General features: G+C 41.0%; 1 protein-coding gene across 1 annotated transcript in view; it reads right to left on the minus strand.

Annotated features, from left to right (window-relative positions):
- The window catches only part of LOC311325933 (VPS10 domain-containing receptor SorCS1-like), a gene marked incomplete at both ends in the record, with an annotated part of 39,526 nt that overhangs the window by 13,325 nt on the left and 8,544 nt on the right, over nt 1-17,657 (minus strand). Inside the window, 15 exons of the mRNA XM_084458750.1 lie at nt 741-874; nt 1,190-1,307; nt 1,432-1,539; nt 1,693-1,784; nt 2,198-2,274; nt 4,199-4,301; nt 4,393-4,539; nt 5,463-5,642; nt 5,977-6,066; nt 6,409-6,527; nt 7,314-7,378; nt 9,160-9,233; nt 10,807-10,965; nt 11,123-11,222; nt 13,757-13,824. Coding sequence (XP_084314876.1) covers nt 741-874; nt 1,190-1,307; nt 1,432-1,539; nt 1,693-1,784; nt 2,198-2,274; nt 4,199-4,301; nt 4,393-4,539; nt 5,463-5,642; nt 5,977-6,066; nt 6,409-6,527; nt 7,314-7,378; nt 9,160-9,233; nt 10,807-10,965; nt 11,123-11,222; nt 13,757-13,824 — 1,634 coding nt within the window. The remainder of the gene's footprint in view (nt 1-740; nt 875-1,189; nt 1,308-1,431; nt 1,540-1,692; nt 1,785-2,197; nt 2,275-4,198; nt 4,302-4,392; nt 4,540-5,462; nt 5,643-5,976; nt 6,067-6,408; nt 6,528-7,313; nt 7,379-9,159; nt 9,234-10,806; nt 10,966-11,122; nt 11,223-13,756; nt 13,825-17,657) is intronic.

Consider the following 17,657-nt stretch of genomic DNA (forward strand, 5'->3'; position numbering starts at 1 on the left):
AGACAGCGTTGGTAAAGTATGTCTGTAGTAAAGATCTCCAGGGAGGCAGAGGAAGTGGACATCCTCATCCTTATTACCCTCCACTCACACAGGGACTCATCCTGCCAGGCCCGGTGTATCACTAACCATTCACACTCATTGATCAGCAGAGCAAGCAGCAAGCGGAGGAAGAAAACAATACTGTCATCAAGGATGTGAGTGGAGTCATGCTCATTGGGAATAAGGAACAAAATCGGCCTGAGGTGGCCTGGTTGCAGTAACAGTAGTAGACGTCATGGTAATCAATGGCTGTTAAGGGCTTGTTGTTGTAAGGGACATTCTGCTCTAATGTGGGGACATGGCCTGGGTTTCAGCAGGAACTTTGCACGGAGGGTTGATTATATTTACTTACTTTCAGTTACTATGGATGCTAGTACAAAAATATGTGTCCAGTGTTTGCTAAATGTGAATCTTAATCAATGCATTATGTATGGGGTGGGGGTTGCGGACTTCTGCTCCACCACTACTTTCTAAATTACCCTGAGCAAATCAATATAATCTTGTAGTGTACTGTACAATACGGTGCTGGTTCTTTCCTATTGTACCGTTATGTTCTGTGCTGTGCGGTTATGTGCTGTTATGTTGTCCTGTTATTCTTTTCTGTTCTTATGTTCTGTTCTGCTTTGTACTGATCTGTTGTGTTGTTCTGTTGTGTTGTTCTGTGCTGTGCTGTGTGTGACAGCAGCCAGAGGAGTCCTCACCACTCAAAGTCAGCCTCAGTGCATGGGCAGGAGTCTGACATCTGGGAAATGTACTGATCTCTGGTTTTGACACATCTGCTGTTTGCCTTCAGATTCTGGAAGATTCTTTTCACCCCCAGGATGCACACTTCACCCTGTGAAAAATTGCATTTTTTTAATAATAATGAAGCACGTTTCAGAATGGTCTCTTTTCTTCTTACCATATGAAACAGTGTCAAAGAAACGTCTGCGTGTGTTTGAGTTCACTTATTCTTATTCACATTGTCTTGTTAATAAACATTTAGAAGTATGCATTGAATATATGTATGAATATGTATCAATGAACAAAGTCCTCAGTAACAAAGCAGTACAATTATGAATTCACTTGTCAATCAATGCAGATCACAGATCAATGCATAACACAAAGATATGCTGAACTTGTTCATGTTGACTCACAAGCTTGCTCTTACCTTGTTGTCTAACTGCCATGTCTGGTAGTCTTCAGCGGTACATTTCCTATTGAAAATCGACCTGAAGTCAATTTTGACCAGCTGCCACTCAGAACGATGGCTGAAATGGCCAAATATTCTATGGACAAGAAAGACAGAGAGGCAGATCACTAGACATTAGAGACAGAAGGTGTTTGTCCACAACCAAAGTCACAATGCTACCTTGAAATAATAAGATCTTCTGTGACTCCTAATGATCTTACGTCATGATGAGGGAATCCTCTCCAGGTTCTCCCAACACGGCGTCCACATACAGGGGCGAAGCAGTGAAGTTGTATTTGTTCCACTCCCTCCCCTCGTCAAAACTCAACCTGTGGATGAAATCAATACTGGCTCTCACATGGACTCTGGAGCGGACACCCCCATACATAAAAGGGATCCCAAAATCCCCGAGGGAGAACACAGAAACTATGATAGATCAAGGCTTCAAAACGGTTAGATGTGCTACAGTTCAAGCCATTTACCAGATGTCTCTGATAGGGAGAGGTGTGTATCTGATGGCTACCAGAGTTCCTCCCTGGTTGAGAAAGAGAACGCTGTACTCTTCCTCAAACACCTACGAACAGGACAAGGATTATACACGGGGAAACAGTACAATATAGTGCAAGGTATTACAATTTGAATATACACTCTGAAGGATTACTTTATTGTAACCTATACATGCCCTATTTAGGTGAAGTACGCCATGCTACATACAGCAGTTACCCTGGAAACTGAAATATTCATGTAAAAACAACACGATAATAAACGCCTGAGAAGCTGTGTGCAGTAACAAGAATACCCTGACCATAGCAGCAAAACCTGCAACCAGGGTTGATATCCAAAAATGTAATGCATCATTGTACTGCATACTCTAGAGTCACAAGACAATGCAAAGATCAGAGATACATGCAGTCTGGTCAATGTACCTCAGATAGCATGTAGTCTGGTCATAGTAGCTCAGATACACATGTAGTCTAGGCAAAATACCTCTCTCCATGTGTTTCCTGCATCTGATGTGATGAAAATGCTGACATTATTGGTGGTCAGCTCAGCTCCAATTGTACCTGCATGTTGAAGGTAAAGTAGTTATCGTAGTGGTTCTAAATCTCTACCATTGCATGCACTCAACACATATTTCTCAGCCGATAGCCAGCAGAGCATCTTTAAATCTATCAAGGTTTCAGATACTGTAAACACAGACAGTAAGAAACAAACAGGGCGATCGAAAACGATGGAAATCTTTAAGCGAGATCTCAAGATGTACCTTTTCAGCCTAGCCTACAATCACTAGCCAGGACCTAGAGACACAGAAAGGCAGCCTCCAGCCTGCTTGTGAATCCTGTTATGCACTGTGTGTATATTAAGATGTGTACAGATGCTAGTTGCCCTGCAACTGGCACGTTCTGTTTTACTATCTGTGTTGCTTTTATGGCTCTGCGTGCTACTAACCCTTTTCTGCCTCTCCTCTCCCTAGTGCCTCTCTCTCTCCCTCTCCCTCCTACCTTCTAACCAGGTAAGCCAGCGCACCTAGTATAGCATTCGTCCGGTTATCACTCCCTCCCTCCCTCCCTCCGTTACTGCGGACAATGTTGGCCTGCATTTCTCTGTTGGCACCACAAGAGGCAGTAGTCCCAGCACACCAAAATCAAGAAGGACACCAAAATCAAATCAATCATCTGGAGACTGGGGTTGAAGACCCGGTGGGGATGACTTTATGGGACTATACCCCAAACCTCCACATGTTCATCCTTTCACTCCAACCTTTACCCCTTGCCTTATAGGTCAGATCCTGTCCCAACCCCAACTCATATTCTAACCCCAACCCACACTAGGGACTGGAAGAATGACACCAAAACCCACCTGCCGATCTCCACTGCACAAGTAGAGTAGTGATGAGAGCATTGGACTCCAACCCAGGAGACCGGGGTTCCCGGTGGGGATGACTTTATGTTATCATCAGTGTAACTGCTTTAGCCACTGACCGCTACCATTAATATTATGGAAGCTGCTGCTAGTTGTTGTGAGCCCATGAGCTAACTGGCTATCCTGCTCTTATTGTGCTGGATTAGCATTGGAAGCATTGGAACTGATGTGTCCAGGTGACAAGACCCATCTTTATTTATCAGACATTACCGTCCTACCAGTCCTGCACAGAAACAAGCCAGCCAAAGCACATGAGCCAGGCTGGACCTGGCCTGGTTTACCTTTGGCTCTCTGCTTTCTGTCTCCCCACCTCTGCTTTGCGGCATTCTCTATGAGCCTGTTTTGCTAAGTACTTATTGTGCTTTGTTATAAGATTCACTTTAATACCATATTAGAGACTACAGGGATAGCTAACACATAATGGCCTACCATGTAGGCAACTTCTCTGTAACTATTTGTGCATTCTCCTGTTAGTCATGTCTCTCTTATGATGTATCTAGCCCATGTTTACTGCTGTTCTTTGCCAATAGACAAACATACTCCAGAAGCTTGCTCGATCGTCTCATTGAGAGACGTCAGGGAATAATTTTTACAGCTCACTTTTCTGGCTCCCGGGTGAAACTGTTTCTTTGCTTCCCTCTGGAATATGTAGGGGTGGGATCTATGCCCACCCTCCCATTGCTCTCTGTCAAGCGCATACTGTTGCCTCTGTGTATGAAATGCGCTATACAAATACAGTTTGTTTTGATTTGATTTGAATCGATCAGGAGACCAGAGAAGAAAACCCACAACATTGAGACATTAGAGGCGCTGTCAAAACTGTAATCAATTCCATATAGACTGATCTCACTTGAGAGTGGAGATTCTAGGATTTATGTGAAGAGTGAGAGAGCTATGGATTAGTCTCAGGGATTTATGGGTGAGATTTACACAGAGAGCCGAGTTTAACCGGTGTGTAACAACAGCAGATAGGGATGCAGAGGGAGCCGGCCGGCCCCTGAGGTAAACTCTAATGAGAGGAGAAGTAAACAGAAACATGGATTCGCAGGATCCAATAATGCCCACCTGATGCGATGATAATTCCCGGGGCCGAGTCTTTGCTGACAATGTTTCCAGACGTGTAAGGGTTCTCCGAGACGTGGAGGTGCAGGTGTAAGGAACAGTGCGGCTGAAAAACAGCAAAACCCCAAAAGTTTGCTTGTTTGTTTCACTTGGTGTGAAAATGTTGGGATAATGTCCACTGTCTGCAGCCTACTCACATGTTCACAGTAGACACTGTTACCACGGAGATCAGTGGTGGGAGCCTGCAGCAGACGCCAGTCACGGCCCTTGTTGTACGTTATATAAGTTTTCACTTGGTTTTCCACAACTTTATTTGACAGGAATAGCCCTTTAATGCCCGCTACCTAGGAACATGAGAGTGTGAGAAGAAGAAAAATATCCAACAGTAAATTATTCAAACTGAAGTAAAGTAGCAGCCCCCGTTTTGAGAAGATATGAAGTCTGCACACGACAGCATTTCTGACAGGGAGCACTATTTTGGACCATCTGTAGGTGTCTGTGTAGGAAAAACAGCATATGGTGGAGCCTTCAGACATACGCATATACCCGTGACACCCCACCTCACACAGCTGTAGCTATCTTCGATCTTCAGAGTTAATCTTCATCAAAATGGCTTTGACCTTTTTCATTGCTTTACTGGGTTACCTTTAGGTATTTGCACATATTATTCAAAACAACCTTGCATGGAAGGTTCACCACTCCACCAATTTTAGATCAGTCTGTGAGCTTTAAAATGGCTGTTAATTGGGTCTGTGACAATATGAGTGGTGGACAATATGAGTGATGGCAGCTGATAGCTATCTTTGCTACATGATTCACATCAGAGTTATTATGTGTGAGTTCTACTGCTACAGTAGCTCAGGGTGAGGCTAATTAAAGGTGATACAAGCATGTGTCGGAGTGCTTTCTAGGGACTGCTAATAGCTCATAGCGGTCTGTCAGGAAAGATACAACGTGTGCAGGTGCTTGTTCAGGTTGTTATAGGTCAACCATGAATGTGTGCAGACCTTGGAGCTGTTCTATGTACTAGCTGCTGACAGGACCGTGCCTCTCTAGGTGGTAGAATAACCTTTAAACATACTCTGCTGCATTGGGATAGTATGGTATGCCAACTAGGAATATCCCATTTTTTTATGTACAGTAGTAAAATACAATAAAAAATAAATTTAAGATTTAACCTCGATTCGGTAATCTAATATTTTTTGTTTAATTTCATATTTTTTATTTGCCTTTTTATTTGCCCCATACCAAACATAACTGTCCGTACCTCATAGAGATCGATCATGACATTGTCCTCTAGTCCTCCGCTGCTCACCACGCCCTCCAGGACCAGGGTGAAGAAGAGGCCCCTGGCGTCCGACATGAACAGGTCATACGAGCCGTTCTGATGCCAGTCCTGCACCGCTGCCACCACCTGGTAGTCGTCTGTGCTAATGATCTGCAGGTCCTGGAAGGAGAATGACAAGTTATTGGGTTACTGCCCAGGCTGACACGGCATATTTTAACTATATGCTGTTGTTGTTAATGTAAGTCTGTTAGATGTGTACATTTCCACATGAAAGTTTTCATAAATCCTTGAATTAAACCCCCCTCCTTTTGATTTACTCTCTAGTGAGCCTTTCTTCTTCAAAAGTAACCTTGGGAGAACAGGGCCTGGCGAATAATGACTTCAACAACATTGGCATACAGTAGGTAAGCAATAGTTACTGGTCAATATCACACAAAGGTAACAGTCTATGATGGCCACACATCAATTTAACATTCCCTTTTAGCTAACTCACCTTGGGTAAAGTGTACTTGGGAAGTTTCATGGGGTAGAAAGTTTGTCTTTTGTATGACACATAATGGACCGATCGGCCACTGATGGGCACCTGGAAAAACAAAATGAGTTGTCACCGCGGTAACCAAAACAGACTACTAATATAGATTATCAACTAGTATCACCTAGTTAGCATTGAAGTTACCACTACGTTATCAACAATAGGTAAACGTAGAATTATGTCATTGTAAATTGGTCTTATAAACAGCTTATGCTGGCATTATTGCGGAGTATCTGATGAATATTCTATGATGGTTTGTTATTCAATAGAGTTCCCCCATGTATCCTACTTGGTAATTAATGAGATTGTACATTAAGACGCTATTCCGCAAAAACGCTTTTAGTATTTTGATTGGCTTTTTAACAGCACATAAGACCTTGTGTAATAACCCACCTGGATGAAAACGTACTCATCCTGAACCACCAGAGAATCAGGGATGATAAACCCAGGGAAAGGCCTGCCTCTGTTGCCCCTGGAGCAGTTCTGCAGCCTGCATGTTATATACTGAGACCCTGAAACATACAATAAACCTCTGGTAAACATATATGTCAGTCGTGTGCAGTCAGAGTGGAGCATTTACAGCGGTGATAGCAGCAAGAGAGCAGCAGACCTGTGAGGCCTGGTTCTATTCTCTGGGAATGACTGTCCTGGTGTGTTAGTCTGAGCCAAATGAGCCAGGTCCCACAGAGACAACGCATTAACACTGGAGGCCTTACGGAACAGGCCCTGCCAACACCCTGGCCCAGACAAGAGGAGACCAGTCATAGCTAACGGCCCTTAAAACAATGAATGAACTTAATCATAAGTGGAGAGTCAATTCAGACAGGCTGGGAGGGGAGCTGTCTAAGTGCATCGGGTGATCTGTTTCCTCTCAGGGCTCAGGGAATTATACTGAAAGTCGGCACGAGTGCAAAGCATAGTTTGTCTCTGTTAACGTATACATCATTGGGTATAATTAGAACTTCAGGTGCATGCTAAGAGAGAGAATTCTTCAGAGACTGTGAATGTGTAAATGAGAACAGTTTCATGTTGTCAGCTTTGCTGTCTTATTTTCTAGGAAACAGCAGGTGGGAATTGGGAACAGCTGCAGTATACCTAATCCACCTCCACTGCCTAGTTAAGAAAGCAATTATATTAATACGATCTCCAAATTTGTGCATAGATAATGTAAGTTGAGAATGTAATGAATGTAATGATTATTTAATTGATTCATGTAAGTAGACAGCCGGGAGTATGTCTCAGAATGAAAAGTGCTAGAGGTTTGGTCCACCCAACCATCTATGGTCTGTTTTACTCACGCCCATCAGAGATGCTGGTCTCCAGGTGGATCATTCCTGGCTCTTTGTCTAAACCCTGTTTGGACCTGGAAGGAGAAAGAAGAGCAGTGAAATGAACCAGACCCTCCACTGAAGAGTGCTCAGGCGTTTACATACAGTAATGCATTACCCTTGGGATACAAACTGTGCATCTAAAATACTCACTGTGCATTGGTACAATGAAATGGGAGCGTATACTGTAAGTATCTCACTCTGTACGCGTTCACAGTGAGTGAACAATTTAGATGGGATTAGTTGTGCCTTGTGATGCGGACACTAAGATGAAGAGGCATTGTGGTTAGCAATTACTAGACCTATCACCGCTCCATCGGGCTTTCCAGAGAATGAACTGAGCAGGGACAGTGTTTTCAAAAAACATGAACATGGTAGAGAGAGCAGAGACATGGATCAAAAGAAAAAACATTTACAAATGCCAAACTCTCAAACATATTATTTTCACTTTTAAAATGTAATCTTTGCATGGACTGCAAAGTATCGTCTCTGCCAGTAAGATATCTGATGTTTTTATTTATTTCCATGTATTGATTGTATTACTTTATGATGGAGGTGAAGGGGTCAGGGAAGAATTTTTACTGCTCACTTATCTGGCCCCCGGGTGATTACTGTTTTTTTGCTTCCCTCTGGAATATGTAGAGAGTGGGTCGTATGCCCACCTCCCTTGTTCTCTGTAAAGCGCATTGTGTTGCCTCTGGGTATGAAATGCGCTATACAAATAAAGCTTTGATTGATTGATTGATTGATTGAGGTGTGCAGTCACTTCAGCCATATCCTCCCATCTCATTTGCAATATAACAATGGCAAGGACATTCCCCACAAACACGACCTGTCAGTCATTCCATCTGCACTATGCTATAATTCAGGGGGGCAGTACATTGCAAGCCATTTCATCCTGTTTCAACAGAGCTGAACGGGAAATAAAGTGACAAAGAGTGACCACTTGTTGGTATTAATAGCAGCTATTGTGGAGGAAGGTGGTTTTCTCCTAATTTTCCATACACTGGCAGTGTCTGGCCCACAATAAAGAACAGCCCAATCCTGCTTCCCTCAGCATTCTGTAATTGCCTCTCAGCTCCATCTCTTTTAATGGACTTTCTGTCAAATACGTCATGTCGTTCCATCAGTGAACAGCAGGCAGTGTTCTTAAATAGGCTCCTTATATGTAGCCCTGCATTTTCCACCATGTCTGCACTGCATGAGGACAAGGCTGGTTGAGGCGGGTCAGACAAGACTATGGCAATGCCAATGCATTTTTGAAATCAAACTATTTTTGTTGACACCATTCCCACAAGCTTCAGTATTGTGTGATGTTGTGTTTATGGGAAAACGAAAGCCTTATACCCGAGACGAGTTAAACTCTGATACCTCTCTCCCACGGGAAATGTGGACTGTATCTGTGTCGACCTCTCTCTCAGAGCAAAAACATCAACTGCCCAGTACAAGGGGACAATCATGTTTTTTACTGAGATGATAAACTGCTTCCATTGCATCTTTCTATTACTTGTGTATTGGCCTGAAAACCACTTCATCATCATTTGTTGCCAAGTGTCAAAGTTTGTGAAATAAGTGGCCTGGCATTTTGTGAATGTAAAATATGACAAAAGTACAGTAGCCTCATTAAGTAGTTTACACACTGACATTTTTATCATTAGGTTTTAATAAGTATGTGGTCTTCTAGAACATATTTAGCTATTTCCCTAACCCTGAAAAATAGACTTGATGACCCGCTGCCTGCCAACAGAGATGACAGAGATCTTGTAAAAATGTGAAATATTACAAACCGATAATTTAAATGGATTGCTGTTCTCACCAGTAGAATCTGTTGGGAACCACATTCTCATGCACCAACTGCCATCTTCTCCCAAACTCAACAGAGACGTAGAGCTAGAGGAGGAGAATGGATCAGAGTAGAGTTAGAAAACATACATTTGTCACATATGCAGTAGCCTGGAAAATTCTCTTCACATCACTTTCTTCCAGTGTACTGTCGATATTTCGTCCATGCTCGTGCTACAGTAGCTGTCAGTTTGATGAGTTATGATCATGACAGACCATAGTGAATTGCTGCTGGGTTGAGTTCCAAACATTGACAGTATTTGGAGTTTAGGGAAATCATGATTTCAATCTCTTAACATGGGTTCACATACATCAGAGGCAGTTTCAAGCAGTTTTATGTTCTAGAATGTCTCTCTGTTCTAAATCTGTTCTAAAACTGTTCTAAGAGTCTTGAAGTTGCATCAGTCAAATCTTGTATATGAGGTGCGACTGAAAAGTCCCCGGATTGTGTCAGCCACACTCATGCCTCTTTTTGAATTGAAAAAACAATGATATCCCTTTGTTGCCCGATATCTCACGACTATTCTGGTATAATATTGTTCACCTCACTTAATCGGTGCTTCTGTGACAGGCTGTTTTGTAGAGTGCCGCAGGGGTAGCTTGTCACAGTTGTGGCACTTTTCTCTACCAACTCCCAAAACTCAACAATTTTATTACAATAAAGAAAGTACACTCTCAAAACATTTTTATTACAGAATCTGCAGAGAAATTACACATTGTCCCCCTCAAAGTAGTCCCCCCCAGAGTTAATGCACTTCTGCATTCACTTTTGCCACCCACCTCCGTGGAAGAGATCAAAGCCACCGCCAAGTGCTTCCATGGGTGGCAAAAGCGAATGCAGAAGTGCATTAACTCTGGGGGGGACTACTTTGAGGGGGACAATGTTTAATTTCTCTGCAGATTCTGTAATAAAAATGTTTTGAGAGTGTACTTTCTTTATTGTAATAAAACCATACCAACCAATACACCATCTATCTCACTTCTCTGCCCTTGACTGTTTTCATCTACCCATAGTCCTGCCTCCAACAGCCTGGTGGCTAGGGAGAGTTTGATATCTGCTGTGTTGAGTAAAGTAGACAGCTGCCTTCTCATTCAGGATGATAAAGAGGGCATTTTTGTGCTCCTTGTTGACTGCTTTTTGTCCTGTCTGGGACATTAACGGTCCCAGACTGTATTTGATATCTGCAGCCTTGCTCTGTGGGAACAGGTGATGAACTGGCTGGTCTTTGATAATGACAGTGGAGCTGACAGAAATCTCTGAGGATGGCAGCACAGCCAGACAACGAGAACACTGCCCTGGAGGACAATGGGATGCAGAGGAAAGAAAACGTTTGATGGACACCAATGAAAATAAACACTAATTAGTGAGAAAGGTAATGTGTTTTAAAATGTTATCTGTACTAGGTACCAAATTTAAGCTTGAGGGGTGAAATAGAGAAGTGTTTCAGTTCATAAAGAGCATGGTAAAACAGACAATTACCACGGAACTAGCTACAAGCCTTGTTAAAGTCAACGATGTCGATAAAGTTGATAGGCTCTGCTGACATTAACATTGGCCTGCGAATCCTCCCCGTTCCATTCGTGTGAGCTCCATGGCCTCTCCTGCTCTGACAGTAGTTACCTTGTGGTCGTGGCTGTAAGCCAGGATCCAGTCCTCCTGCTCAGGGTGGAAGAGGAGGCTGAGCACGTCGAAGGTCAGGTGGTGCTTCTGGTAGGACGCCCCCTCATCCAGGCTGATGAGAAGACTGCTCTCCACCTCTGGGTCCGTCAGTAGCATGATCTGGAGTCAGAGAGGACAGGAGAGGTGGGATTTGAGTGTGTCGTGTCTGACAGCATCTAGCTGGATCCAGGCAGAAGAAGTGTGCCGGCTTTATATGATCAGGAATTATTTCAACAAGGTACATTTGTACACAATACAGTATGGGAAGGGAACTTACCTTTTTTTTGTCATTCGGACTCACATACAAGTAGCTCAGTATGGTTTTGAGTCCAACCCTCTCATTAAGTTTCTCATATGTTGTTCCATAGTCTGTTGACCTAGAATTCAATTACATGATTAACTAAAAGAATGATCAGTATGACAATTAAGACCTGAATCCCCCCTCCCCAAGGATTATTAAAGTCTTATTACACGGCTCTCTGAAATACTCGATTCTGATTGGACAATCGCCCTTTCTACCAGTGAATTATTTCTCGATAATTCACGGCAACAAGCAATATTCACTGCTGCTAAGAGCAACACATTATGTCTGGGCAACAGTTGAAAGTTGTCTCAAACTTAAATAAACTTACTAAACAATGTTTATTATACCAGGTGAATAATTAGGTAATACATGCTTTGTAAACTGGGAGAATAATGTGGCACTGCTTTTTAGTATACTGTGAGAATAATGAGGTACTGCTTTGCATACAGCTCACCTATTCACCTCGTTTAGTTTTTCTTTTTTGAAAACGCTTAGTTTTAATTTAGTTTTTATTAGTTTCAGTATTAGTTTTAGTTTTTTCTACTGGCCTCGTGAGACTATCCTGATCTCGCAAGCTCACGTTGTTTCACTCCGTGCAAAACAAACCATCTGGCCCACGTCAGGTTACTTCTACGCAGGAGCACAGCTAAAGAAAAAATGGAGGATAGATTTCATATCCACCCAAAATACTAGGCTTATGTATGAAATGAAAAAGACTAAAACTAAGGACTTTTCTCTATAATTTTTGTTTATTTTAGTTAGTTGTGTAAACACACAATACAGTTTTAGTTAGTTATCTTTTTTATGTAAAGCTTCTTTTTATTTTTATTTCAGTTAACTAAAATGTTTTTTCACACCTAGTTTTAGTTTTTTAGTTAGTTTTCATTAACTATAATAACCTTGCTGCTTAGGATACTGGTGGAATAATGAGGTAATACCTTCTTACTATATTGGGGGAATAATGATGTAATATCTGCTTAGTAGTGGGAGAATAATGAGGCACTGCTTACTATACTGGGAGAATAATGAGGTAGTCCTTAGTATACTGGCAGAATAATGAGGTACTGCTTAGTATACAGCTCACTGATTTCCTATTTTGGCCCCTGGGTGAACTGTTTTTTGCTTCCCTCTGGAAAATGTAGAGGTAGGATCTATGTCCATCCCCCTTTGCTCTCTGTAAAGGACATTGTGTAGCCTCTGTGTATGAAATGCGCTATACAAATAAAGATTTAATCTGATTTGATACTGGGAGAATAATGAGATAATACCTACTGCTTAGTATACTGGGGGGATAATGAGGTAATACCAACTGTTTCATATACTGGGGGGAATAATGAGGTACTGCTTAGTATACTGGGAGAATAATGGGAAGCGCTTTACAGTAACCATCCGTAATAAGCGTTAATAGGTAATAAGGACCTTATAAGTCCTTAAACGATGCTTATAAGACATTATGATGTGTTAATTAGACTATATTAATGTTTAATAATAGCATAATAAACATGCTTATTGATAAATTATAAGCATTACTTAATAGGTAATAAGGACCTTATAAATCCTTATAACATGCTTATAAGACATTATTGTGTTAATAAGACTATATTAATGTTTAATAATAGCATAATAAACATGCTTATTGATAGATTATAAGCGTTAGTTAATAGGTAATAAGGACCTTATAAATCATTATAACATGCTTATAAGATATTATGCATAAATAAGACTATACAAGTGTTTAATAATAGCATAATAAACACATTTATTGTTAGATTATAAGACATTTATAAGCACTTATAAGAAGCTTGTTAACTGTTTATAGACTGCTATTATGCACTTATTATGCATTTATTAGCAGTTAATTATGCACTTATTATGCAATTTTGCAGTAGTGGATCTAAAGCGAGACAATGCATTATTAAGGTTAATAAATCCTTTATTATGCACTTATTAACAGTATGTTTCTCGCAGCTTCCCCAAAAGAGTTGTCTTTGTGTGTTTTTAGTGTTTCACCACTAAAATATTGCTTTAGTATGTAATGTTTTATTCACATTGTATCAACCTTGACCACATGTAGTGCTGATTCCAGATGGGGGAGCTGCGTGAAACCTGTGCAAGTGGAAAATTGCAACTCAAAAAAATAACAGTCATTTTCTAGATGAATGGAGAATTGTTCACTTATCAGAGGAGACATGAATAACCTGTACGACAGACAGGTTAACGAAAACATCTGCAACACATGTAAGACATATTCAGCATATTTACAGTTGACATAAGGCAATGTAAATTAGAATGCATTTTTATTAACAAACTTCATAGTAACTGATTTATATCAGGTAGGATCAGATATAATGACAAAAACCTATTTACAGAGACAGGGAATCTTGACTCCTGAAGTATCTATATTTCACATTGCCATTGTCATATCTTGGGTGTGAGAAACAATTCAACAGTGTCGTTGGGAGATTTGAACACAGCATTACATTTGTTTCTTGGCTCCCAGCATATTTCCTAAAGCTAAAGTGAACATATTATATATAGACATTGTATCACATTGGTGCCACAGGAGACAGACAAACATTTACTGCGAAGGAGAGACATTCTGCATACCTCCATAAAGAACTCTCTGTTACACTGCCAGTGTTGAAGTCAAAGTACTTTGTCAGCATAAGAATAACCTGAAAAAGAGAACACAGATCTCATCTCAGCACTTCTATTAGGACAACAAATACACATGACACCTAAAGTACAGTAGCCTATCATTAGACTAACAGAAATCTCTCTATATAGTATGCATATTTTCTCAGCAAAATTTAAACTGAGAACATGTGTTATGTTTAGCTTTTTTGTGTGGGAGGGATCTCTGCCAAGGCAAAATTACCAAATGTGCTCTATAAATAAATAAATTAATAATGAATGAATAAATAAGTCAACAATGCATCTATCATTCATCCCAGGCATGGCAATGCATGCCTCTCCTCGTAAATATCATGGACATCTTTTTTGAGGAGACCATAAAAAAACACCATCTTTGCATGCTGTTTATAGAAGCCTTTACCTAATAGGAATGAAGGTCCATAAATTGTGAAGTGCCTTGTAAATTGTACCAGATGCTAATGAATGGTTTTCAGTGGTGTATATGTTCTTCAGTTTAATTTCAAAGGAGAAACTAATTGTGTTCGTTCCATTGAACCTAAATCAAAGGCTGTACATAATTAATAATACATGGTTTCATTTTTACAGATTGTTAACTGTTATTTTTGTTCTTCCTCAGCTGTTTATACTTGAAGACGATGTGGGGGAAACAGATCTAAAGTCAATTACTGATTAAAAATAATTACTGCTTAAATATGCTTCTACTATCCAGTTTCACTGCATTGGAGACAAGTTTAAAAGTATTTTAGTTAGTCCACATTTCCTATTTTCTGTTTGGCATTTTAGTGGATCAGCTGAAATGTGGCTCTTTTAATTAGCGGTGTCTATAATGTGTTACAGCAGAGTGTGAGATAAAGCTAATCTGAGTAGTTTGTTAACATAAGAGGAAGAAATATATTTGGGTGCAAGGATTTATCATCCACTAAGAAGATGGCTTTTATAGCTTCCAAAAGGTCACAGTCTGCTCGACATCATCAGAGACAGCACAACAACCCAGAGCAGTTTGGGAGGTGTGACAAATTGTCATACCTCTCTCTGGTATGACAATTAACATATGCATTTAATTGGAGATGATCCAGCAGTAAACTGAGAAGTAAATTGCATCTTCTGATGTGCCAGCTGGAAATGTTTGTCCATATAGATGAATATTGAAAGTGTAATGTGAGGCTCCCTGGCAGATGTAAATCTTTAATGTACCAGACTAAAATGTACAGTATAGTGAGTGATACAGTATTCATTTTGTATGGGATTGAAGCTGATCTTACATATGATATATACTGTAGTGACAAATTTCAGTCTAGAACTATTCAAACCCATGCAAGCCATTTGTGTTTAGATGAGTGCATATTGGATAGACCAATTTTCAACTAGGGCTGCAAGCAGCAGTGAGCGGGCCCTCGCACCCACGTGTGTCGGGGTGTGGTGCCGTTAAAGGCTGTGCTATTTCGGTGTCCAGTACTGAGAGAAACTTCCTGTCACCAGTAGGTGGCGCTCTAAGCGTGACTCAATACCGACACAGATGTGTTCAGGACGGTACCTTGATGAAGCGTGAGAAAGTGTAAATCGGACAATGTATGTAGGAGTTATGAGGACTTCCTGTAAGCAGTAGGTGGTGCTATAAGTATGACTCAATGCTGATGCACAGATGTATTCAGAATGCGACCTTCAACAACCCTGAGCAATTTGGAGTAAATCAGATAACGTATGTAGGAGTTATGAGGACTTCCTGTTTCACCAGTAGGTGGCGCTGTAGGTATGACACAATACTGACTTACAGATGTGTTCAAGATGCAATCTTCATCAAGCATGAGCAATTTGGAGTAAATCGGATAACGTATGTAAGAGTTATGAGTACTTCCTGTTTCACCAGTAAATGGTGCTGTAAGTGTGACTCAATACCAATGCATAGATGTGTTCAGAATGCAACCTTCATGAAGCGTCAGGAATTTGGTGCAAATCGGATAATGTATGTAGGAGTTTTGAGGACTTCCTGATTCACCAATAGGTGGCGCTATAAGTATGACGCAATACTGACAAATACATGTGTTCAGTACAGAACCTTCATGAAGCGTGCGAAATATTGGAGAAATTGGATAATGTATGGAGGAGTTATGTGGACTTCCTGTTTTATGGCGAAATGTCAAAATTTGGCGGGGCACCACGGCAAGGGTGTTTGGTGAAAACTAAAAATTTTTGATAACTTTTGATCACAAAGGTCTTAAGATGAAGCTGAACGAATATGAAGTTGATCGGATGAAATATGTAGGAGGAGTTTGTTAAAGTACGAGGCATGGAAATGGTAAAAACAAGGAAAAAATGGCACATTTAGAACAAAATGGCTGACTTCCTGTTGGATGTTGGGTATAGCTCCAAGAGACATTTTAATGTGTCTCGGTGAACTACATATGCCCACCGAATTTTGTTTGCCTACATCAAACTGACAGGTGGGGTTCGCCATTTAAAAATTTCCAGGGGGTGCTCTTGAGCCGTTTTGCCACGCCCATTTCCGTCATCCATGAAATATCAAATTTTTCAACAGGACTGACATATCTGCAAAGTTTCATGCATTTTCATCTATGTTTAGGCTGCCAAAAACGGATTTGTTTGGGGAGAAGAAGAAGGTAGAAGGTAGGAGAAGGTAGGAGAATAATAATCCTTACAATTTCAATAGGGCCTTGCTCCGCCAGTGCTCGGGCCCTAAATATAGCTGCAAGCAGTGATATGAGGACCAATCAGGAAGTGCAACCATTGCATCAAAGGCAAAAAGTGAAACACGCCATATCCACATTCTAATCCCTATCACAGTTTTGAAAATCAGGCATACGATTCAGCATAAACATACTTCCAGCTTTGACACGTTGGTGGCGCTGTAGAGTTTGAGGTGTCGACATAGACTTGGTGACAGGGGTCAGGGGACCATCCCCGATGGGTGTGCCAAATGTGGTTTTTATACTTCAAAACGAAGTGAGATATGATCCCACTTTCTGTTTGCCGGCTGTGCTGTAAGAGGCTAACGCTTTTGAAAATCCTGTAAGACGTTTGTAGACATTAGTCTATAGATTGTTGCTACCAAGTTTCGTGCAGATTGGTCAAAAGTTTTTCACAAAATCCAAGATGGCAGAAAATCCAATATGGCGGAAAATAATGTCATTGGGTCCTTGTTTTTGAAAATAGGGCTTACGGGTCAAAAGTTACTTGCACAAACGCACTTCCAACTTTGACACATTGGTGGCGCTAGAGTGTTTGAGATAATGACATGAGACTTAGGGCCTGTGCAGACTACAGTACATATTTCTTTTGGTCTTTCACGATGGTCACCATGTCAGATTAGGCAGATTATATCTGCCTCATTAAAACTACAGCTGATACAGTTGAAGTATTTAGTTTTCGCCTGGGATTCATCCCCAACCGACTCAGTATCCTACCATCCAGTGACCTAAAGATGCAGGCTAACCACAATAAATGTGAGGAGGGATAAATAATAGGCCATGACTTTATATGAATGTGGTCCTATTACTTGTAAACTATTATGTAGGTAGGCTAGGCTACTTATTCCAAGTGCTCTTGTAGTTTATTATCGTGGATGTTAGCAGTACTGCTAGCCATAGGTTCACATTGCGATGTGGTCATCTTAAAGCCTAAAATAGCCTCGCTTTTTGTGACAAGTTGCTCCTCTTGTGATGTCCTGGTCTTTACCGAGGGGTAGAAACTATAAACACTTGTTTGTCAGAAGACCACACATCAAAGGGGAGTGGGATTCTGCCAAGGAGTTGGAATTCAGTGCGAGCTCTGTTGCTCAGTCAAAGAAGAAAAATAAAGGAAAAACAAATGTGGACCTGCTCCTGGGTGTCATGAA

The sequence above is a fragment of the Borostomias antarcticus genome, assembly GCF_949987555.1.
Source record: "Borostomias antarcticus genome assembly, chromosome: 25".
Taxonomy (NCBI): domain Eukaryota; kingdom Metazoa; phylum Chordata; class Actinopteri; order Stomiiformes; family Stomiidae; genus Borostomias; species Borostomias antarcticus.